The following is a 24030-nucleotide window of genomic DNA, read 5'->3' as shown; positions in this document are numbered from 1 at the left end:
CAATTTAAACTCTTTGGCAGAAAGTGCTCTTATAAAACTTCTAGAAAATTTATTATTTTTAAAATTTTTATTACGTGTTTGTTGTGCACAACATGATGTGTGTGTGTGTTTTGAGACAGAGTCTTGCTCTGTCACCCAGGCTGGAGTGCAGGGGCACGATCTCAGCTCACTGCAACCTCTGCCTCCTGGGTTCAAGCAATTCTCAGCCTCAGCCTCCCAAGTAGCTGGGATTACAGATGCCTGCCACCATGTCTGGCTAATTTTTGTATTTTTAGTAGAGACAGAGTTTCACCAACTTGCCCAGACTGGTCTTGAACTCTTTACCTTGTGATCCACCCACCTCAGGCTCCCAAAGTGATAGGATTACAGGCATGAGCCACCGTGACCGGCCCACAACATGATGTTTTGAAGTATACATACACTGTGGGATACTTAAGTCTAGCTAATTAACAAACGTGTTACCTCACATAGACATCATTTTTGTACTGAGAACGCTTAACATTCACCATCTTTTCATTTTTAAAGAATGTAATCTATTGTCATTAACTATAGTCACCATACTGTACAATAGATCTCTTCAACTTATTTCTCCTATCTAATTGTAATTATACATCCTTTCATCCACAGTCGTGTTGATTATTATTTAGCATAAATTGTTAACAAAGATCTCTTTTTCTATTTTAGAACAAATTGGAAGAATGTGAAATGTTATTAGACACAGGCACAGCATAGCAATAGAAACATCTTAACTAAGAACCTGGAACTGAAAGAGAAAGCAACCAACTTAAAGGGCAGACAAGACACATGGTTATAATACAGCAGTAGGTATTCACAGTGATGACACAAGACAAAATAATTACATTTTCATTCTAAAACCAATTTTTAAGGAGGCAAGGGCATTTATTTTATAAATAATTTAATAAAAAATGTAAAATTAAAGTGTTTAATTGTTTATGTACCCAACAAATGTTTATTTGGAAAATGCTTGTCTGGGGCACATCTCGTTAATGAGGTGATCCTGTGTTTAGAACTGAAGGCAGTCCTCATCCATTCTCTCAAAAGGTGACCTTCTTTGTTCTTCTTATAGCTCACCACACTTAATTTTCAGAGGTTTTGACATAAATCAAAAACATTCTTTGGTAGATTGTATTGTATTAAAACACTTGTCAAAAGTATAAGCGTTGATATCTGGAATATCTGGGAAAATGTACAATAAAGACATTTCTTCTGGTCTTCCTCTGATGGTAATATGTTCCCTATTATACTGATGATGTAAGCTATGCATGTAAACCTGTACAGGTGAAATTCTGCTAAAGCCAATCCCACCACAAAACAACGATGAAAATCCCCAAATGGCATCTGAAGATCATGGGAATTCTAAGAATGTGATGAAAATGTTTTTAATAATATATTGAAAAACAATTTAGTGTGTAAATAATATTTTATAGTAAATGCTTCATTTTATTCCTTCCATATACTTGTTTGTTTAGTGTCTGAAGGTTGAGAAAGGAACTAGAATTGCCCTAAGGAGGCCCTCAGCCACCCACCATGTGACAGTATGGCCAGGAGGACTTACTCTCTGATCTCCTCCTCTTGACATGCCTCAAACACACCGGTCATTTGCACTTGGGAAATCAACCCTCAATACCAAATTACTCCTGCCAACAAAATAGCCCGATCAGCGTGCAAAGCTGGTAGCAAGCTGGGAGAGGCCATGAGAGTGATGCTCACATGGCTCCCTCTGTTTCCGTTTCCCCAGGTCTGGGCACACACTGTCAGTGGCCCCTAACTTAGAAAGAGGCTTGATTTAAACCATTTCATTTTCTGCTCTCAGACTGGGAATTTATTTAATATGAATGTCATCATTATACCAAAACTCATCTGTATTCTAGCAAAAATTTGGCTGACCTATGAAGAATATTGGAAGGAGAATCTACCCGTGAACCCCAAAATACTAGACCACTGCATACTCAGTTCTGCAATTTTGTCGTTTTAATGGACTCTTCAGAGTGCCAAATCACTAGTTCTACTGACTATACAAAAATTGGCCATCAAGATGTCTGCCTCCAATAAATTGATGCTGTTACTTCATGTTATCCACTTTGGGCTTAGAGACTGAAGGCCAAAAAGCAAGCAATTGTTATGATAAAAAAGTGCATCAGGAGGGCAACTACATACAAAGTTACCCTCCCAGTTTGACCCGTCCTTAGGTTTTTATTGCCTGAACTGGCACCAAAGAAACTCCTTGAAAATAACACATTCCTTGTCCATTCAGTGGTTAATGATGCTTAAAAAAAAAATCACAGTTTGTGACTGTGACCTAAATTATGCCAGAAGCTGTAAAACCATGGTTTCTTTAAATTCAAATATGACCCACATGCTTTAAAACCACTACACTGACCCTATAGTACTGTTGCTGAGTGTGCGTGTCCTCACATACACACACACACACACACACACACACACACTCCCCACTTGGCATTAAATGACTCGATAAAAGAAATGGTATTTTTCAGACTTCCATGTTTAAAAAAAAGGCTCATGAAAGAGATGTAAGTGAGCTTTAAGCCAAACATTTGTTTGGCTTTGCTGCAGCAGGCTGCAGGAATGTAAACTTTTTTTTTTTTTTTTTTTTTTTTTTTTTTCAATGACTTCAGCTCCTAATTTGAAAGCTAGGATTTTTAGGAGTGAGCAAGAGACTATATTTGGCCAAAAAATTCTGCTGGCTTTCCTTAGCCAATCTGCACATTCAAAACAATACTTCTTTATCAAAAAAACAATAGTCTGTTTTATTCACAGCACATGTAGAAGTTGGAACATCGACTAAATTCCACTTTCTTCTCTCTCAGTGTGTCTGTAGCCAGCTAATGAGCTGCAACAGAGCCTGGCCTTCATTTTCAGCAAATTAAGTTCATCTCTCATAGGAATTGTGGTCTGGCTGTGGCACCGCTCCTAGGTATGGGTGGGATTTGTTTCTTCTACCAGTTGTAGGTTAGCCACATGGGTACGTGCTGTCGCACCACACAACAACATTTTCTGTATAATAACCAGTCTAAGTAGCCTTTTACCCCACAAAAGTAGATCCCATTTAATTTACTTTGTGTTTATAGCACTCCCTCTCAAACCGCACCATTGGCACAGACTAATATTTATACAACTTTTTATTTTAAACTATTTATTTGGAGTTGAGACTTCAGTAGCACTCCCTGTCAGATTCATTGAGCATGCTTAAATTCAGGATACTGAAAATGTAAATTGGGAAGAGTGATGTATGTTCTTGGGATTCTTTTCTCCCGTGCATGGACACCCGCACAACTCTTAACTGTAGTAAAGGGAGGTTACACATGTGTTGATAACGTTTGTATTACTGCTGGTAGGAAATTGAACATTGATGGGTGATTTTAAGAGATTGCTTTTGCCTATTGTGTTTCCACATTTCTTTGCCAATATAGTTGGTGAAATTAGTTATGCATCATGGATCTAAAAATCTCTCATCCAAAAGTGTCAATGTTGTAAAAGATTTCTTTTCATAAAGAAATGTTACTTTACTCCATTATTTTAATGGAAGTCGTTAGTTAAATACACTTTTGCCACAGAAAGAAAGGGAAAAACATTCTTAATTTTGTATCTGACCTCTGCTTTGGGGCCTTATTTTAGGTTACATTTTCCTTAAATAAGGCTTTTCTGTTTTTTGAAGTGAATGACGAGATGTTAACTTTAAATGGACATTTAACCACATAAAATATAGTGGCCAATGGTTCATTTTTCTACTCAGGGTAGACACTTTATTCAGTTAATGATATTTAAACCTGATTTTCTATGAGATCCGTCTGTTGTTCTTAAATCTGATACTATTTTGTGATTTAAAATGAGTGTTGGGTTAACTTTGTTTACAAGTAAGGTATTTATCAGAACTTTGATTCTCTTTTACTTTCTTCTTTTGGTGAACATCTATCCATTTCCAAGACCCACTTATATATTATCTCACCGAGGAAAATTTTTCCATCTTCCCAAAGGAGAACAGAACCCCATTGTATTGGAATAAGTTTTTTGAGATATGAACCAAAGCTGCTGTCTTCCTAATATTCTTATAACCTCTGCCCTGCCTCTGCATTCAGGAAACCAGAATACCTTAGAGAGGGACAGCAAAGGAAAACAAAAGACAATAAAGGAATCGATGTCTTTGTTTTGTAACTCAAAGTTAAAGTCCAAAATTAGAAAACAGATTTGAAGGCATAACGGGTCAATTTCTGTTGTGCCTTCCGAAGAAGAGAGTTGAGAAAGAAAGAAGAGGGCTTAGATGCTTTTGGGTATCTGCAAAAAGACCCAGACAATGCCTGGAATAGTAAAGAAGCAGAGAACTTTCAGGGAGAAAGGGAACAGTCTCTAAGATGGAGCAGGACCTGAGGAAGTCTTGCTTCTCCACTGAGGAAGATGGACCTAGACCAGTGCAGAAGGGATGGCAGCTTCCCCGTAGAGCAGTGAGGACAGATGATGTCATGAAGACTGGACTGCTCATTCTCACCTTCCCTTCATAGTCCCTGGCACTTTTTAAGCTCCTTGCAAATTAGAGACAATCCAGGAGAAAGAGGGATAGAAGGAGACCTTATTTCTGTTACAATGTGAATGGGAGCTTCAAATTGAAAATAAAATGTTATGGAAAAAGTGAAATTATATATATATTTTGCACATCTTAGCTTGGTGGCTTCAGGTTTCTGTACATCAAAGGAAGACATTGTGCCTTCCTCATTGTCGTACTCTGGTATTGGAGACTGTGCAACATATATAGTAGGTATGCAATAAACAGCTGTTAATAGAATGAATCAATACTTTGTAGAGTACTGCCAACTACTCCAGAGCTTTGATCTGGCTTCTCTGGAAAAAAAGAAAAAGAGTCCTGCTTTATTTGTGCCTGTTGTATGCCAGCTTGGCCTGTTTACTCCTGTGGTTTCCCGTATTCCAAAACAATGCAACGTTGCTTGAAATTACACTTGAGCATTTTCTAGAGCATTTCTTCTGTCCATCCTACTTGCAGTGACTCCACTTCAGTTCCTTGTATGCCAGCTGCTGCAATAGCTTGCTGTCACTAAACATGTACATGTGTCCACCCCAGAGGAATTAAGTGGGACCACATCAATGCTAGGGAACTGGCTGTCTTCCAGAGCTGCACTCTGGGTCATTCTGTCTTGTGCTTCGGTGAAGTCTTTTCCCCCATTGCCTTCCAGTGGGGAGAGGGGTAGGGCACAGTCTACAAAGCAGACACAGAATGCCCAGTGTGTGGGTGGAAAACTTCCCCTTTCCCTTGTGAGTAGAGGAGACCAATTCAGAGAATGTTCCACTTATTCATTCCCTTCTAGTGTAATTTTTCCTCAATAGTTTCTCTTTCTGTCACCTATAAACCAGAGGGGATAGCCACTGGCATACTGCATTGTGTAGAACGAGGGGGACTGTTCTGTTTCCTCCTTCAGCTCTTGTAAAGCACCTGCCATTTCCCTGATGCACCCTTTAGACTTCAGTGTTCACATCTTGGAAGTCAAACTTGCGTCATCCAAAAGATTCTCATACACATTCAAATGTTAATAAATGCCAATATCTTGTTCATGACCTGACACATAGGTCTGAAATATTTAAGAAAATAGAAACTACACTCCTTTTTACCTCCACTCTTCTCTCATATATCGGTTCATATACTTCTTGTTTCAAGTAGCAGAGAACCCAATTCCCACAGACTTAATGGGCTTGTAGGGGCCTTGTAACTGGAAGGTGGTGTGGTGTAGGTGGCTCTGTTGTGTCAAGAAAGCATGATTGTTTTTTGTCTCTTCACTCTGACTTCCAGAGCCTCCTTCACAGTCGCAAGATGACTTCCAGCAGCTGACACAAGGATTACCCTTTGCTTTTTGTTCGTATCCTATAGACACATGGTATGGTAACTACTAAGGGACCTTCCTTCTCAGAGCCCTATGGAAAAAAAAATATATATATATATATATAAAATTCAAAATATATATAATATATAATATATTAAATACAATATTTAATATATTATATATAATATATACATATTTATGTGTGTATATATACACACACATACACACACACATGTTTTTTTTGAGACAGAGTCTTGCTGTGTTGCCCAGGATGGAGTGCAGTGACACCATCTTGGCTTACTGCAACCTGTATCTCCGGAGTTCAAAGGATTCTCCTGCCTCCGCCTCCCTAGTAGCTGTGATTACACGTGCCACCATGCCTGGCATATTTTTGTATTTTTATTACAGACTCGGTTTCGTCATGTTGCTCAGGCTGGTCTCAAAGTCCTAGCCTCAAGCAATCCACCCGCCTCACTCCCCACAAAGTGCTGGGATTACAGATGTGAGCCATCATACCTGGCTTGGAAATATATGCTTAAGTCTTACCTGCCCAATTTTGAAACACATACACATGCAATGAGTCACTCTTCTCCTTCTTCAGCATTTATCACTTCTACTATCTCTTTGGGTAAAGTAGATAAAAGGGAATGAGGACACTATAACATATAAAATTGGGCCTGAATGAGATTGCAATGAAGAATATACCTCCAGTTTGCACTCCAGCCCAGGTGACAGTGTGAGACTCTGTCTCAAAAAAAAAAAAAAAAAAAAAAAAAGAAAATACACCTCCAGTGACACAGGCTTCAGCTGCTTGCAATTAATCACTCTCAATTAATCAATCAATTGACGCCAATTGGGCTGTGAAAATAGTTGAGTGAAGCTGTGTTCAAGCTCTGACCTCACTCTTTACCAGATGTGTAATCCCGGTCAATTCATTTACCCTTTCAGAAACCTAGTTTTCTTGTTAAGATCAAATGAGATATTTGCAAAACCACACTAGTAACTTCTGCGTTCTCCAAAAGCCAAGCATTATTATTATTGCTTTTGCAAACGAAATCAGGAGATTGGTCTTCATTAGGAGTTACTTCCAGATCTACATTTATAGATTTTACAGTGTATCAGTCATTAATTTCCTTAAATATCATATTAAGAAAATTATTGTTAAGTATTTTTATTTATAGATGTTGTAGTATTACTAATACATGAACTTTAAAAAATAATTAGAATTCTCAGCACATCCTAAGAAAAACTTTTTATTCCATAACTAATTTCAAATTTTTGAAACACAGATGTTAAGTGTGAAGTTAATTGTTTTACAATTTTGAGTTAATGACCACGAAAAACAATACCTGCCTTTCCATTTGAACTGCCTTAAAACTCAGAGTTGAATTCAGACCTTAGCTGGAGAAAGGTCTATTTTAGATTCTTCTAATAGCTATCTCTTTGCTTTTTAAATTCATCTTTGTTCTCATTTACTTTCAACTGATTCATGCTATCTATGTATTTCAACATTTTGAGTAGCTTCATATTCTTTATGGAAATTACAAAAAGGAAAAAGAAAGATATGAAGGTAGAAAAAAAAGACAGGAGAAAGGAAAGAGTAGAGAGGGTCTTGGAGAAGGAATGACAAACTCTGAGCCGAGCAGTGGCTTGTAGACAAGAAGGAATCGATTCGAGACAGATGGTTGGTGAGAAGGTACTTACAGGTGCCAAAGAGAGAAGAAATAAGATTTGGACTGAAGGTCATGACAATGAGAAAGGAGATCAGGGGATAAGCTTAAGAACTTTTTCAGGTGAACAACAAAGAAGACTTGAAAACTCAGTGATCAGAGACTGGAAATGATGGTGACGGAAAGTGGAATATCAGTGATCCTGAACATTCAAACCTCACTGATCTCAGAAAAGGTATGAAGATGGGGTGGACCAGGACAGAGATGGTGCTAGCCAATTTATGGAAAACCCTTAACTTTACATGAATAGTCTTATTTAATTCCCCAGATAACCATTTGAGATAATTAGAATTCCTCTTTGCAGATGAGTAAATTTTAAAAGAGCAGGGATTTTGTTGTTGTTGTTGTTTGAACTGGTAATCCTGACTTACACAGACATGACAAACTCCAAAAGGAAACCCAAGCAGCTATTTGACTCACTTATGAAGTCACCCGGTATGGATGATTCAGGTAAAAAACAATTACTCCTCTTTCCTTATCAGATATCATGTTGTGATCTTGCATGTGTATAAGAATCTGTGTTTGGAGAAGGAATTATTTTTACTGCAGAAAGTTTCTTCTTTGTGTTGGTTATGTAACATTAACTTCACTCATATAGCAACTTGGATGTGCCTGGAAAATAGCTCCATTATTTTGTCTATAACTATTCTGGTTCTCTTATAAATATAGAGTCCTATGCATTTTAAAATTCAGTCCAATCCAATAATTAAAACCATCCCTTTAGGTAATGCTGTCTCTTTTGGAAAACGTGCCTAGTCTCCCAGATTTTTCAGCCTTCTGTCCACTTCCAGGCACCCCTTCAAGTGTCTCGGTGCTTTCACAGTCTGGGAGTGGTAGGGAAGAGCTGGTATTCTTCGGTGCAGAGACCTATTGATCCTCTGGTTTTCAGGGTGCTGTCCTTGTCTGTTGCCTTGCTGGCACTCATAGCTGATCTAGGCACCATTTGTGTTAACTTGGTCAACTCCCCCTCCCCTTGGTTTTGGGTGGTGCTACAGAACGCTGTCTCTGCTTTATTCTCAAATGGCTCCTTGGTGGAAAGCTCAAACTGAGCCTCTGCCATGGAAGCACCTTGCCTGCCAGCTCTCAACTCAGCTGCCTTGTCAGTTCCCTTGGGGCTTAGATGTGGGGTTTTGTAGAAATTCCTAGTCTCTATCCAGGCCACACTGAAACTCAGAGGAGTCTAGAAAGCCATTCCTCAAGGTTAATAGATGAGTTCTCAGCAAGGATAGCTGCAGAAGGTTGCATTCTAGAGTCAGGTATGGAATTTGGGATTGCTTTTCCCTTGAGTTTCCCAGCACACAACTACTAAGAAAAAAGAAAACCAGAAAGGTAAATTGAAATGCAGTCTCAGATTGCTTTCCACCTTCTACCATTCTCAGTCTCCAGAAACAGAATGGATGGGCTTAGCTCTCCTTTAACTTTATACTGAGCCCTCGTACATAGAGCAGCAAGCCTCGTGACCTAGAGAGTTCATAGGTGGACGGCATCCTCTCTTTATAATGAGAGTTCTGATTGAGTCCTCTAGGCTTAGTTTTGAAATGTTAAGTAGGTACTAAAAGAATTTAGCAAATCCATTCACTCTCCCCAAAGCCTTGCTTTCAAGCTAAATTCTTATTCTTTCCTGACCTAAAGGAGTAAGTTTTCTGGCTTGGCCTTGAAGATGAGACCAAAAAGAAATGTGATTTAGGGAATGTCATGAAATATATTGTTATTATTTGCAAAATACTGTTTCTGGTACAGTTACATATACACAGTTAAAAGTCCAGAAATCTATGTAGCTGAATGTGCAGTTTGCACTTTCTAGCTTCTGGTAAAATTAACATGAGAATCACTTTCTAATCAATTTTGTCTAGCAAGTAGAAGCGGTGGAGAGCTGGTTTTATTGTAAGCAAAAGGTTGATAAGAATTTAGTAGATTATATTTAGTATACAGCCTATAAAAAAGAGAAATAATTACAGCCATAGTGACAAAAAACAGGCAAACACTTCTTTTATCAACAAATAACGAATTAACAAAAAAGGTGACTTTTACAGTGTAATGTTCCTGAGGAGTTTTTAAACTGACAGTTTTAGAGATTGTTTTGTAAGTGTTTTGTCAGAAGAAAAAGCTTCAATAATTTTTATTTTTTGAGTGCTACAGTGTAGTTTTGTTTTATGTGATAGCAAAATAAATTCACTTCTGTTTTACTTTATTTTTTCTCATTATATTTCACCATCTGTAGTGGGCCTGGTCAGATAGAGGTGAAAATTAAGTTACAGTAACATAAAAAGTATACCTAGAAAATCATGTGAATTCTTTAACGAAGGTTCTTCACTTACTTTACTTGAAGAAATATTTCCTTCGTGGTGCAGACTGAAAATCAGAAGTATTGAATTAAATATTTGTAAAAGAATAGTGAATTACCCACTGTTGCATTGCATTATATATCTTAGTCTTGGTATTCTGTTCTAATTACAAGGTAACATTTCTCCCAAATTCCAAGTTTACATTAAAAATAAAACACATATAATGGCCACAACTCCTAAAATATTCTCCGAAATTATGGGCACATTTATTCATGTTAACATGAGGTTTGCATTTTAATGTAGAGGATGGCGCTGTGGATTGCTTTTGCGAATAATTTCATTTAAGGACAGTTTGACTTTGTAAGAACAGATAAAACCAAAGCCAGTTATAACATGAACTCTTCTCTCCTGTATGCATGGAACAGCATAAACAGAGAAGCTTGTTCTTTACTGCACTTGTCAAATTTTGCTGTTTAAAAGTCTTAAAATTCAAATATATATTTATATCAATAAAAATTATACATAATGGATGGAATGCTTACAGCTATACTCTTTATTTTCCCCTTCAATCATTATGAGTATTTATCACTCATACAAAAGTATATATCTGTAACTTCTTTAGTTTCGTTTCTTGAGAGATGCCAGTTCCTCTCTTCTTTCGTATGAACCTAGAAGTGCAGATGTAATATAATATTCTCATCCATGTAATATTATTACAGGATTTTTTCTGTTGTTTCTGGTGGCTTAATGGCAAAAATGAAAATTTTAAGATGATTTTAAAATTTCTTCTTCAAGTAGTAATTTCGGCAACACTTCTGAAGTGTAATTTGACTTGGGGAATTTGGTATATATTTGAATAGTGGGCAGAGGTTTATTAAAATTATATTTACATATGACATGATACTTAGAAATATTTTAATTTCAGGGCTATACTTTTCATGATTTCTGGAAATTTTCATTTTTGGAAAAGAGAATTTTGCTGACTTAGGCACACCATAGTAATTATTGCTTTTAATGTAAAATATGGCTTAAACCTGATCTTTCTAGTAACTATACCAGGACACCAATGATGTTCTTTAACTCTCCTTTGCCCTCTGGAGATAATATACAATTTAGTATCTAAAACTATAATTATGCATCATTGTCAATATTTTTTTCTTAAATATATGAAGAAGAATGTGTTTTTCAGATAGTTATGCTTTACTTTGTAAAGTTTCTTCTTAAAAGCAACACAAAAATGAAAATGTGACAATGGAAAAGAACTCCTTCTTTAAAACTATTATTCTCTGGTGGGATGGGGGGCTAAGAGGGAATTAGTTAACATGATTTTTAATTTGTCTCAAGGCTTGTGGAAAGAAACTGGCTTTCTAGAATGTACATGGTTGAGTATCGTACAGAAATAAATATCTCCCCCTTGGAATTTAAATTGTATCTAGTAGTACTATTTTTATACCTCTTACTAGGAAACGAAATACCTCTAAATTTAGTGCTTTGGAATTTTATTTCCACTAAAAATTTCTTCAGATATGTGAGCACCATAGTAACAGCTTTGCGAGCTGGTTCTTCATTACAGTTCCCCGATAAGAGCTTCACTCAAGACAGTTCCTTTGGGATGACTGAGACTAAAAATCAATTCTGATAACATTAGAACAAATTTAAAGACAAAAAAAAAAAAGAAAGAAAATCAGAGAAAGCATGCTTGCTGTGGATAAATAGAGCTGCCCTTAAAAATTATTTTTTTCAGTCAAAAATCTAAAATGTCTTTTCTCAAAACTTTTTTATTTCTTGTATTATTTTTATACCTAGGTAGGATTTTTCTCACCTTTGGAAAAAATAAATCTCTTACCAGAGATATGAAAAATTCAGCTGAATTTATTTATGGCCTTGCTAAAGGTCTTTTCATGCTCTACAATGACAATATTTTTACAAAACCAACAGGTAAGTAATATGGGTGTGGAGAGATGAATGCAATGAATCTATTTTAATAAAAAGTTAATAATTCATTATTTTCAAGAAAATCATTGCATTTAAAAAAAAACCGTGTAGTACACTAGACTGAGCTCTGATCATCTTAAAAAGAAGTCTGTCAAAATAAATCAGGTTGATAACTGATTAGCAGAACGTGTAGTCTGTCATTTTTAAATATGTGCCCAATTTCTTCACATAAATCTTACCTTTAAAATCTTCAAGGGGAAAATTTATTTTGGGCACATTGGCCATGAATATCAGTTGACATTTATACAGTGCACAGAATTTATACTGTGGGTTAGGATGTCGGCCATAATTCTAGGCTGATAGTTTGTAAAGGGAAGATTCCATTTTGTACTGTTTATAAAATGTTACTCTGCAGTTCCGTGCTCCAAGACTAACAAAGTCTATCCAAGTATAGTCAAGCACTGCAGTTTAACTTATTGCATTCATTAAACTAGGCTTAGATTGTCCTAATTATATGTTATCAACAATTAAGAAATGGATCACATGCCATAGACTGGCTAAAACATTCTGTATTCTTGGCTGGATGCCAATGGAGGTGTCAAGTTCCATTCTACCTTGTCATCAGCTGCATCTCTGCTTTTGCAGTACAAGCAGCAGCTGTGCTAGACAAAATAATCTAAATTCTCACATGTACTTTTCCTTTAGGAAACAGCTCACACTGAATTGCATTTCTGGTGTGAATAGTACTACACCTGAGTGAGTTTGTGCTGAAACGTATTTTATGCAAATAATTTTAACTGATATAATCTTTCATGACTTTTAAATGTGTTTGTTCTATCAAAATAATGGTCTTACTTTTCATGCTGAAATTATTACCAAATGGATTCTGTGGGCAGCAAAGTACTCTGCTCATTCGGCAATGATTTTCCTATACCTCAAATTACATAATTTTATAGGTGCTCTGTTTCAAAGGAAAACAATCTTTATTGATCCAAGTAGTCAAAATTAATCATGGATCTCTGATCTCAAAACTCCTGGCAAAATCCTTTTATTCAGAACACCCATATACTAGACGCTCAACACTTCACAAATCCTTGTGGGACAATGGGTTTTTCAGTCTGATTGTTCAATCAAGTGCAGCTTCTGAAAGTGGAGATTCAGCAAGGCTTTCCCCTGAGCAGAGGCAGGCTCAGCCAATTTTATGAGTAGCTAAATTTGACCTGACTTTTGCTTTACATTGTCATCTTTGTTCTTGGTAATGTAAAAATGGGTTTTAGAAGTTGTTCTCCTTTCCATGTGTCTGACAGTGGGAAGATCCTTCCACAGCAGCAAGTGTGTGTTGCAGCAGGATCTGAGAGTCTTGGTGCCAGGGCACCATGCTAAGTAAATAGACCACAACAGCTGGGTCTCCTTTGCTCCTGAAATAGATCTTCTACTACACAACCATGGAAAACTAGTCCGCATGAGAGGCGGTGACTTTAAAGTTCACCGCAGAGCTTACATATGTGTTGACATGCATTTTCAGGTCACCAATTTACTTGGTTATTAAAAGCTTTACTGCATCATATATGAACCAAAGTGGAGGGGTCATGCCAAGTCCTTACTCAGAAGGAGAAGATAATGGAAGAGATGCAGAATACCCAGACAAGGTCTCTACTTTATATAGAGCTTGTCCTAGGCCATTTTGTAATGGCATCTGCTGTGACCATGTCTTACTGCGTCATTTAACTTTTCAAATTTTGCTTCACATTCAGAAATTCTTGTGGTCCTGTGCAACTCACAGAAATATGACAATAAATTCCTTCACCAAAACTAACTTCCTGGAAATAATAATTTTCTTTGATTTCACAAAAGATTTTTTTTCTTTATCTTTCAGTAGATGATCTATCTAGGGACGCCAGCAAGTGCTCTCAAGAGAAAATGTATTCTGTTTCATCCAGGTAATATATCAACTGCTCTGCTCACAAGCCAGCCAATCAAATACTATAGTCCCATCATTTATATACATCCCCTTTCTCTCTCTCTTTGTCTCTGTCTCCCTCCCTCCCTTATCCCTCTGTGCTGTCTGCTGTCATCTCTCTGCACTTAGGTTAATACTACGCACTAGGCTATAAGAAATGCAATTCTAAATAATCAGTTCTTCTGGCCATTGGACAACATAATCTTGGTGCAATAATACATTAGTAGTGGGTTTGCCCATTGGGTAATAATTTATCTTGGCACACGGACCGTGTCTGCCCCTAGTAATTGCTTAGGGACTCTTTGCTGGCTAAAGACTCTAATTTGACTTGCTTTCTTTTTATATAACCTATTTATCTTGGTGCACCTTTCACTCTGCTTGTGATTTTTGATGTTTGGGGGAGTTTCCCAAGAGATGATCAGCATTTGGTTGAGGGGATGTTTAAAATTCCCTTCCCCTTCAGATTATTTTTCTTCTTTTTTTATTGTTAGAAATAACTTTTTCAACAAGGAACTTTTCAATTATCTATTGCCTATCTTATATCTTTATTTACGCTTTTGAAACAGACTGTTTTGCTCTCCTTTGTCAGCTTTTTCTCTCCTCTTACTCTCCTTTATGTTACCATTTAGGTTCAGGCTAAATTGCTGGGACAGCTGCTTTCTTTGACCTCCTCTCGACTTTGCTGACCACATCACCAACTGGCAGGGTGTGGTGCCTTAAGACCTTCCAAGATACTTGCTTCCAAATGGAAATAATGGAGTAACATTTTGTATGATCAAACATGAGAGAATTCCAGTAATTTTCAGCATTTTAAGGTACATTCAGCATATTGCTCAAATGATTATTAAAATTCTGAATCTGAAAAGCAGTCGGTCCCACATCGAAACTGCTTGTAGAATACATGATTCAGATGGTGGTCATTGGTTAATAATAGCAACAGAGGAAGCCCTGGGAGCCATCTAGTAGGGAACCCCTCTTCTTCCAGAAAGTAATACACCAAAGCTGTTCTCTGTAGAAGACTGTTTTGTCTTTTCTTAGGAAATGGAAAGGAAAGAATTTTTATTATATTCCTGTCTATTGTCTTATGGCTTTTATAGCTATTGAATTATTTGAACTAAATCCTATTCTTTGTATTAGCCCCTTCTCTCTCAAACACACATACTTACAAATATACACACATGTTCACAATATAGTGGGGAAAACAGGCTTTCTTGTCGATCTGTATCATTAGGAGGAAAATTATTTTTTCTGATCATAGGAGTACAGGTTTGTTTTTATTTCAAAATACTTAGAACTAGGACCAAAGTAGAGTTTGTTAGTGCCAAGAAGCATTTCTCTTTCTTGAATCAAGAGCCCAGTGCATCATTTTTGCCACTTTCATTCTTTTATTTCATCAGCAACCTTCTTTTCAGCTACCATGCAGCAAAAAATGTTTGCAAGTAGTGTCTGGAGCTTCCATGAGGTATGCCTGGCTGCTCAGGGGGAATGCATGGGACAGAGGGAAGCTCTTTTATACTCTGTAGCCGGCAGGACAAATCACTGAAATCCTCTTAGATATTAGAGGGGAATATCCTGAGCTATTCTGGAATCTCAAAAGGACTAACAAAGTTCATTCCATTTGTCATTGAAATGTGACAGTGATGTAGAACAAAACCTTTCCGCAGTGGGGGCTGGCTGCACCGAATTCCTTTTGCAACAAGGAAATTAGGTCAGAAGAAATTTAGGTCAACACCTTACAGAGATGTCCCCATGCCTGAAAGGAGCCAGGAGAACTTAAAACATTCCACACAGAGAGGTTATTGTTTTTATATTTAATTTGAAAAATGGTACCTTCCAAAGCTTAGTGTCATATAAATTCAGCTATGAATCAGCAAAGAAAATTACCGTTTGCATCACTAGCACTGCTTCTGATAAATCCAGGCACGATCCTAAGGTGCTTCTAACCAAGCCCAGCCGACCCAGTTTAATGGTGCAATTCAAGAAATATTTATCGACTCTTGATTATGTACAATTAAACTATTAGATAATGTAAAGGTTGTAAAGATTAATAAGTACCTCCTCCCACTAATCCCATCTTTGCCATAAGGAAGTTATAAGCTAAGGAGGAGGAGAAGATTATGGGGTAAATTAAAATGCAATATAGCCTATAAGTCATTGATTCATTTGTCATAGAGCAAATGAACTCCTACTATATGCTGAAGACTATGGAAGTGATATACAAGAGTTAAAGTAAGTGATTCTGGATGGAGAAGAGAGAGATCAGGTTAGTTTGGGGTGGACAAAAAGGAATAATTTCTTGAAAAAAGAGCAGTTTAACTGAACTTTAAATGGATATAATTTCAAAAGATGGAGGTAGGTAAGAGGTCCCTGAGTGGAAGTGTTGGGAAGAGGGACACAGTGGGTGGGGATGCCTGGACGAGGGGAGGCAAAGAGACCCCATGGCTGAGAATGTTAGGAGGAGAGAAAAGCATGTGCAATGGCAAAGGAGTAGACAAGAATATGCTGTATTTGGGGAACAAATGATGACCCATGTTGATTATATTGACCACAAAAGGCAGAAATTGAAGTGGTTAGAAAGGATAAGTCAGAATCCTATTTAGACATGCTTTGAATACCAGGCTGGAGAGTTGCATGAGTGCGGTGAGCCATCCTGTGGCTCCGTGGAAAGGATTCTGGTGACTTGGATGGCTCTTCCGACCAGTCAAGATGACTGAATACAGGTTAGCAAAGTTATTCCATAAATCCTAAACCATTGTTCTGGAATGTCTTTAGATATAAAGTGACTTGATCAACATCTCTGGTGTCAGTATTGAATGTATATTTCTTAAGTGAAACAAGTGGAATTTTACTAAATCCGCTTTTTAAAGTATCCCAACTGAAGTCTAATTTGGCATTTGGCCAGTTTAAACAAAAAAATGAATGAGAAATATAAAAAATGAGCACGGTTTTTATTTTCATTGGTTATGTGACCACCTTCTCACTACATACATCAGTTAGCAAAGTCTGCTTTCAACTGTGGAAATTTCATTATCACATCTAATTCTGGTTTGGTAGCACATTAAACTTTCAAACAGTTAATGACTCTGGTTTTCTTTCTGTTCAGCTTTACCTTTCATAAAGCACCGGCAAGAGGAAAGAAATGACAGTAAGGCTGAATTATGAACTTTAAAAAGTTGAGAACAAGTAACTACTTGTACTGTGAAAGCTGCTCTCTCTGCTCTTGATTAACTGTCTGCAGTAGGTCAGTGGTGAGCACTGTGTACTGTGGCGATGATTGTTGCAGCAGACACGCAGAGTAAATCACAGAGATGGGAGGGGGAACCAAAGGGAGGAATTTCTGTTAGCCTCCTATTTAACGCATAGAGATTACTGAAACTCTGCTTTCATAAAATGGCTCGTTTCACAGACTTATTTCCAATATCTTCCATAGATCACAATTTTAACAAAAAAACCAAACAGCATTTGTAGTGAAGAATAGATTAGTGTTTGCTTACCTTGAAGTACTTTGGAAATTGGTGAGTGAGGACTTTTTGAATAAGATTTTGATCCCAGAAATTTGTAGGTGGGGAGCAGGGAGAGGTTGTGCGTATATATGTATGTACATATAATCTACTTGTAATATATGTGTATATAGATGCACAGTTTCATATATAACACACATATTTACACACACATGCACATTCACAATTTATTTATTGATGGGAATATCAGGAAGGAAGAAAGAAAGATTAGCTGATCTCTTGTCACATTTTCTCCATTGAGGTTGGTTCTAATATCTGTCCATTTTAGATGAATTTGAGGTTCAGAGAAGTTCAACAAATTAAATAAATAAATAATTTAGTTACATAACCCCTACCTTCCTCTCTTTATTCTCCTTCTAGTGTTATATCAAAAAGTATCAAAATGGTTCTCAAAAGAAATACAAGAAAGTAAGTAAAAATGACTTAAATTTTTTACAAAATGTTACCTAGCCAAAATGAAGACCAGAGAAGAAGGAACACACTATGGGGCTGGATGTGAATTTAATGGCAAAGATGACTCTCAGTTTCTTAGCAGCCAAGCCAAAGAAACAAAAGTGAACAATACACAAACGAGTTACTCGGAATTACCCCCAAACAACAACATCACAGTTTTATATGGCTTGTTTCTTATGATGCCCTTTGTCTATGATGTTTGGTACAGCTCTCTGACGGTTTAGCTCAATTTCTCATTTTATCATTATAATCTCATACATGTTTATGCATGGTGCACACATGGACTCCTTGGCACAAAGAAACAAAATGTTGAGGAAGGAGTCCACACTTAAGGCTATATTCATCCTCACTGGAGAAATAAGCTGTCATCGTTAAGAAGTAACTGTCGAGTAAGGGGGCTGATCTGGCAGACTATAGAGAATCCTTACACCATAGTCATGCCATGATCATGTATGTGCATGTTAGTGTGCCTATGCATGTGTCTTACAACACCCTGTCATATGTCTGTGTCTTACTTTGCCATGTATTTATTATTCTCAGTGTTACTCATGAAGAAGCCTTTCTACATACCTTCAAATGACAATTATTTCACAACTCTATAGCGTTTTCATCTAGACCTTTATATGTTCTGAGAATGGAGTCTATACCATCGCGAACATTTGTAATCGTAAATCCATGCCTTTTTGTGCATTGGTTAGGTAGATGACTCATAAAGATGAGGGTTGTCAAGAAGAGTTTGAAGATTAAAGATCTGCTAGACAAAGTAGAAAACTAAGGAACCTGATGCTGGCTCCACAAGTTCTCACACTTGTTTTTAGTTTGGAAAAAAAAAAAAAAAAAAAAGAGTAGGCTTCAAGTTCATTTTATTTGATTGTGTGCAATAGTGTTCCAAGAAAATATAAGATTACTTTCTCTCCTGTTTGCCTTGATATATATACTCTGTGGGGAATAATAATTATAGAAAAAAAGTTCTTCTTCTTCATTAAATCTAATTTAATATAAACTTGCTGTTTAGGAAAATACTAAAAATGAGTTTTACTAGCCTGATTTGTTTTTACAGAAATACTATCAACTGAATAGAAGTGAAAGAGAAATCAAAATATTCTTACATCCATTCTGAATCTAACGTTCTCCAGTATATCAGGGAATCAGGCTCCATAAAAACTGTTAAGCAAACTAGGTCACAGATAACAAGGTAGCAATTAAAATGGCTATATCAATTATTTGGTTATTTCCTAATATTTCACTCTGTAGGATCTTTTATATAGGACCCTCATTTAGTACTCTACTATGAAGAGAAAACTTTTTTAACATAACATTATTTATAGAATCATTTAAAATATGATGAATGGGAAAAGAGCATTCATTAAAAAAGGGGGGGGATTACCAGAGAGCTCTCATTTAGAAACATCTTCAACTAAAACGACTAAATTATAGTTGATGTGGTAAAGAAGAAATTTAATATGTTACCTAAAGAATATCATTTGGAATGCGTTAGTTTCTCTCCTCTCTGCTCTAGGAAATATGCTTCCTCCAATAGTGGATTTCCTGCTGCACTTTACATCAGTGCTTTTTCCATTATTATTCCTTTCTTAAACCTAGATTAACCTATTAATTTAAAAACCTGGACCTTTTACAATGTTCTAGGAAACCAAACCTGAGCGACCAGAGACTTGCACAAATGATTTTATCGAGCCTGTTCTGTTTTTTTAGCTGCTCTTATTTGATCCTTATAATTGAATTCTTATACCCTCCCAAAAGACAATACCATGTACTTTGAATTGTACCATGCATTAAAATGGGTTGTTTACAGCTTTCTAGTGTTACTAAACCTCTAAACCTCTTTATGGCTTTTTGGAGCCAGTTCTCCTGAGATTATGTTTGGCTGTCGGAGGGAAGTCAATAGGAGTAGGGGTTTCAGACTACACCAAAGAGCTGAGTAAGATTCCACTGATTCAGCATCTGTCCTTGCTGCCCTAGGGTTCACTAGCATATATTTTCTAAAAAATAAATATTAGGGAAAGTATATGTGGTCAGATCCCATGCTGCATGCTGGGAGATACAGGTTTGGTCCTTGCCCTTGGAGCGTTCACTTTTCTTTTGGGAAAGAGAACAGGTACCCAGATCACTAGGATCTCAAGGGAGTGTGAGATGGTATAGGCACAGTGTGCAGACAGTGAAGAGGAAAAGCTCCTTACCTGGCTAGGAGATGGGTGTGTTGTGGGGTGGGCAGTCAGGGACAGCTTATAATTCTACGGTTGAGATCATGCCTGAGTCTTTGTTTGTTTGTTTGTTTGTTTAGAGATAGCATCTCACTCTGCTGTCCAGCTTGGAGTGCAGTGGTGAGATCATAATTCACTGTAACCTCAAACTCTGGGGCTCATATGATCCTGTTTCCTTAGCCTCTTGGGTAGCTAGGACAGACACAAGTATGCCTGGATCTTAAAGGCTGAGTTACCAGGTTAGGGAAGGGAGGAGTTAAAAGTAGGGGGAGGAAGGGCATGCTAGTTGATGGGATGCCAGGATAACAAGTCAATCAGGGAGAACTCTTAAGTAAGTACAAGAAATACTTTCTTCTTCCACTATTAAGTTCCTTCATTTAAGAAAGAACCCAGTGAATTGTGAAACGTTAAGAAATATAGCCTTAATCTCTTTTAATTTTTTTTTTTTTTGGTCTTTTCCGTAGAAAAAAGAGAGGATGAGCTACATCATCATCAAGGTTTCTTCAGGGCTCTGATATTATATGCTTTATATTTGTACAAATTTATAAGGCATATGTGAAAATTTGTTACATGTATGTAATGCATAGTGATCAAGTTAAGGAATTTAGGGTGTATGTCTCCTGAGTACAAGACATTTTTGTTTAACTATAATCACTCTACTCTACTATCAAGCACTGAATTTATTTCTTCTATCTAATTGTACATTTTTACTCTTTAACCCATTTCTCTTTGTCTTTTCCACTATGTATTTAATTAACCTGAGATAACAGACCCTTACACTGTTTGTATTAATATATGGATATTATCTTCAGGAAAACAATAGCACTGTTTATTTCTAAACATAATTTTGTAAATCAAAACTTGAGAATAGTACACTTCTATTCCCTTTATGTACTCTGATTAAAATCAGTTTTACTGCACAAAGATTTGGTTTCAGAGGAATTTCCCAGGAAAGCCTTTTTCCACACATCGAACTATGGTCCTACTGTCACATTCAGAGTTTGGGATCCTTTTAAAAACAGGAATAGAAGATTCAAACTTATGTTACTACCAGTAAACGATAAATTTCCTTTGAAATGACTTTACACATTTAGGCTATCATTACTATGCTACTTTTAAACTATGATAGTAATTGAAGCATTTTCATCATATGACTTTGCCCCGAAGTGTACCAAGTAGGAATTTGATTAACAGCAACCAACCAACGAAAGCCTGAAGTTCCAGCGCTAGTGTGTTATTCCTTGTCTTCGATGTGCCTCTGTATCCTTCGACATTTCTGCTCCACAGTTGTGACAAAGGAAGTTCTGTACAAAATGTGACCATTTTAGGCAGAAAGAAAAGGGAGGGAGAAAGGGCAAATACATGTGCCAGCGGAATGAGTCTCACTCAACAGCTTCTGCTTACATTTATTGGTAGAACTTAGTCCTAGGGCTCTCTACCTGTAAGGGAAGCTGGGAAATATAGCCTTTAGCTAATTATACTGCAACCCTTAGCTACATCGAGTTCTGTTCATAAAGAAGAAAGAGTAAATGCAGCATTTACTCTTGCACTCCAGCCTGTGCAAAAGAGTGAAACCTTGTCACACACACACACACCAACCAAAGAGTAAAAGTAAAAAACCAAACAAACCAACAAAAAACAGACAAAAAATAGAAACGTGACTCAGTTTTAAATAAAAACAATTAAAAGTCTAAGTGGACAAAAGAGTGTAGTGTCTAAAAAAAAGTTAGGCTTGTTTCCTAACTGTGCTACATTGTAACAGTATCTTCCATATTTGCAGGCTGAATTCATTTGAGCTGCCATGAGGTAGAGAAATAAAACCTGGACCAGTAGTCAGGAGAAAGAGGTTCCACTCTGAAATCTGCTGCATTGTTACTTGAAGTGAATTTACCTTTCTGAATTCCAGACTGAATTAATGATTTTCAAATTTTTCTTAAAGCTGTGAAACACTTCGTTCGAACAGAGGCCACCTGTAAAATACCCAGCACTACTTGGGTTGAAGTTGGATGTGGTGATAGTAGATCAGAAATCCTACTTGGCTGACTGGGCACAGTGACTCATGCCTGTAATCCTAGCACTTTGGGAGGCTGAGGTGGGTGGATCACTTGACATCAGGAGTTCGAGACCAGCCTGGCCAACAGGTGAAACACCATCTCTACAAAAATAGAAAAATTAGCCAGGTGTGGTGGCTCACACCTGTAATCCCAGCTACTGAGGAGGCTGAGGCAAGAGAGTCGCTTGAACCGGGGAGGCAGAGGTTACAGTGAGCTAAGATTGCACCATTGCACTCCAGCCTGGACGACAGAGTGAGACTGTTTCAAACAATAACAACAGCAACAACGAAGAAATCCTACATGGTTTCTGAGCCTTTTCCTGACTTTAACATTCCACATGTCATCATTAAGGCGAGACCAAACCCTAGCTGCCCTAAGAAACCATGTGGTACCACTTGGAGTACTTCTAGGCATTATTAAATGTACTTTTCAAAACACTGTCTTTTATTTTGTTCAACAAATGAATTACATTTCCCTTTTGTTTCTGTTACTTATTTTTAATAGTCTCCGTTTTGTAAAACTTCCTACTACATTCTTTTCAAACTCTGGAAATAGTGTGTGGCTCCTGGGAAATTCTCAGAGGTTTAAATTTTTGCATTTTCCCCAAAATTTGTTTGGCTCCCTACATGGAATTTTTTTTTTTAAACCCTCTGCCCAATACTTAAATCACATTTACAACATCATGCATAGCTCATGGGGGAGAATAGTAATGTTTTTGCTTCAAAGGTCATCATAACAGGAGGTCAGTGAAAAATCAAACATGACTTTAAAAACATAAGAGCAGAAAGACACCCACAAAACTGGGCATGTGGATTGAGTGCTAGATGGGTGGTCAACCCAACCCAGACACTCCAGCAGTAGTCCAACCACATAACAGACCGGAAAGCTCCAAAGTTGCTAACTAAGAAGCTGGTTTTATTTTATTTATTTTTTTTCAAGAATTCTATTTCTAGTCACTGCTATCAAGAGGTAGAAAATGTGCTGATTTCTTGTGTTACTTCATATTGGTCTTTTATGTAAGGTGTTTTTATGAAGATATAAAATGCATTTACACTTTGGAGTTTGAGGAACCTAGAATAATACTCAATAACTCAGCATTTTCTTCGTGTACCAATTGAAATAATCAAAAATAACCTTTAATTTTTGCATACTACATGTTTATACGTTAAAATAAAAATTTTAATGAGCTAGTAGTTCCCATAGTTTCATTAGTTTAATTTTTACTATTCTGAATAGAATCTTAGACTTATAAAATCTTATCACTTTAACGTTGCCTGTTAATTCAAGATTCAGTGAAGTATTTTCTTTGTGTTGGAAATCAAAGTTTTGGAGTTAATCATATTTTAAACAATGAAATTTATAAAGTGTATGAATTGCTGAACTTTTTCTATCCGCTCACATCAGAACATGTGGCAGGATGACAGTCTGGTTTTTGGTCATTAAATTTAAAAACCCAAATATTTGTTTAGTTATTGTAGCCTATTATTTGGAATATTTGATACTCACGTCCATATATTTATTTTGGTCGTTCACCTTTAAGATAGAGTTAGAGACAGTTCTTCTTTCACATGCAAAAAGAGTATGGGATAAAAAATGTCCTTTACTGTATGAGTTCATGTCTGTGTAGGGACATAGATGAAGCTAGAAACCATCATTCTGAGCAAACTATCGCAAGGAAAGAAAACCAAACACTGCACGTTCTCCCTCATAGGTGGGAAATGAACAATGAGAACAGTTGGACACAGGGTGGGGAACATCACACACCGGGGCCTGTCATGGGGTGGGGGGAGTGGGGAGGGATAACATTAGGAGAAATACCTAATGTAAATGACGAGTTGATGGGTGCAGCACACCAACATGGCACATGTATACATATGTAACATACCTGCATGTTGTGCACATGTACCCTAGAACTTAAAATATAAAATATAGTAAGAAAAAAAAAGTCCTTTACTTTGTTTTTGCTAATTGAGTTATAATTGAATATCTCTAGCTTAGATCTT

General features: G+C 36.9%; 1 protein-coding gene across 6 annotated transcripts in view; it reads left to right on the top strand.

Moving 5' to 3' along the window:
• The window catches only part of LOC103224320 (protein PPP5D1-like), a 96340-nt gene that overhangs the window by 57183 nt on the left and 15127 nt on the right, over positions 1–24030 (top strand). For 2 of the 6 annotated variants that reach the window (XR_012092710.1, XR_012092709.1), the window contains exons 6-11: positions 7661–7772; positions 7973–8047; positions 11689–11820; positions 13694–13757; positions 14407–14592; positions 21913–23168. The exons of 2 other annotated variants lie outside the window; for them this stretch is intronic. Coding sequence is in view for 1 of the 4 variants with exons in the window: in XM_073014630.1 (XP_072870731.1) it covers positions 7975–8047; positions 11689–11820; positions 13694–13757; positions 21913–21949 (306 nt within the window). In the remaining 3 variants the exon portion in view is untranslated. Of the gene's footprint in view, positions 1–7660; positions 7773–7972; positions 8048–11688; positions 11821–13693; positions 13758–14406; positions 14593–21912; positions 23169–24030 lie in introns of those variants that run through there. 2 more of the 6 variants (XR_012092711.1, XM_073014630.1) reach the window with 2 other exon arrangements.

This window comes from Chlorocebus sabaeus, chromosome 4 (assembly GCF_047675955.1).
Source record: "Chlorocebus sabaeus isolate Y175 chromosome 4, mChlSab1.0.hap1, whole genome shotgun sequence".
NCBI classification, from domain to species: Eukaryota; Metazoa; Chordata; class Mammalia; order Primates; family Cercopithecidae; genus Chlorocebus; species Chlorocebus sabaeus.
Note: the sequence above shows the minus strand (reverse complement) of the source record. Positions and strands in the feature narration are given on the sequence as shown.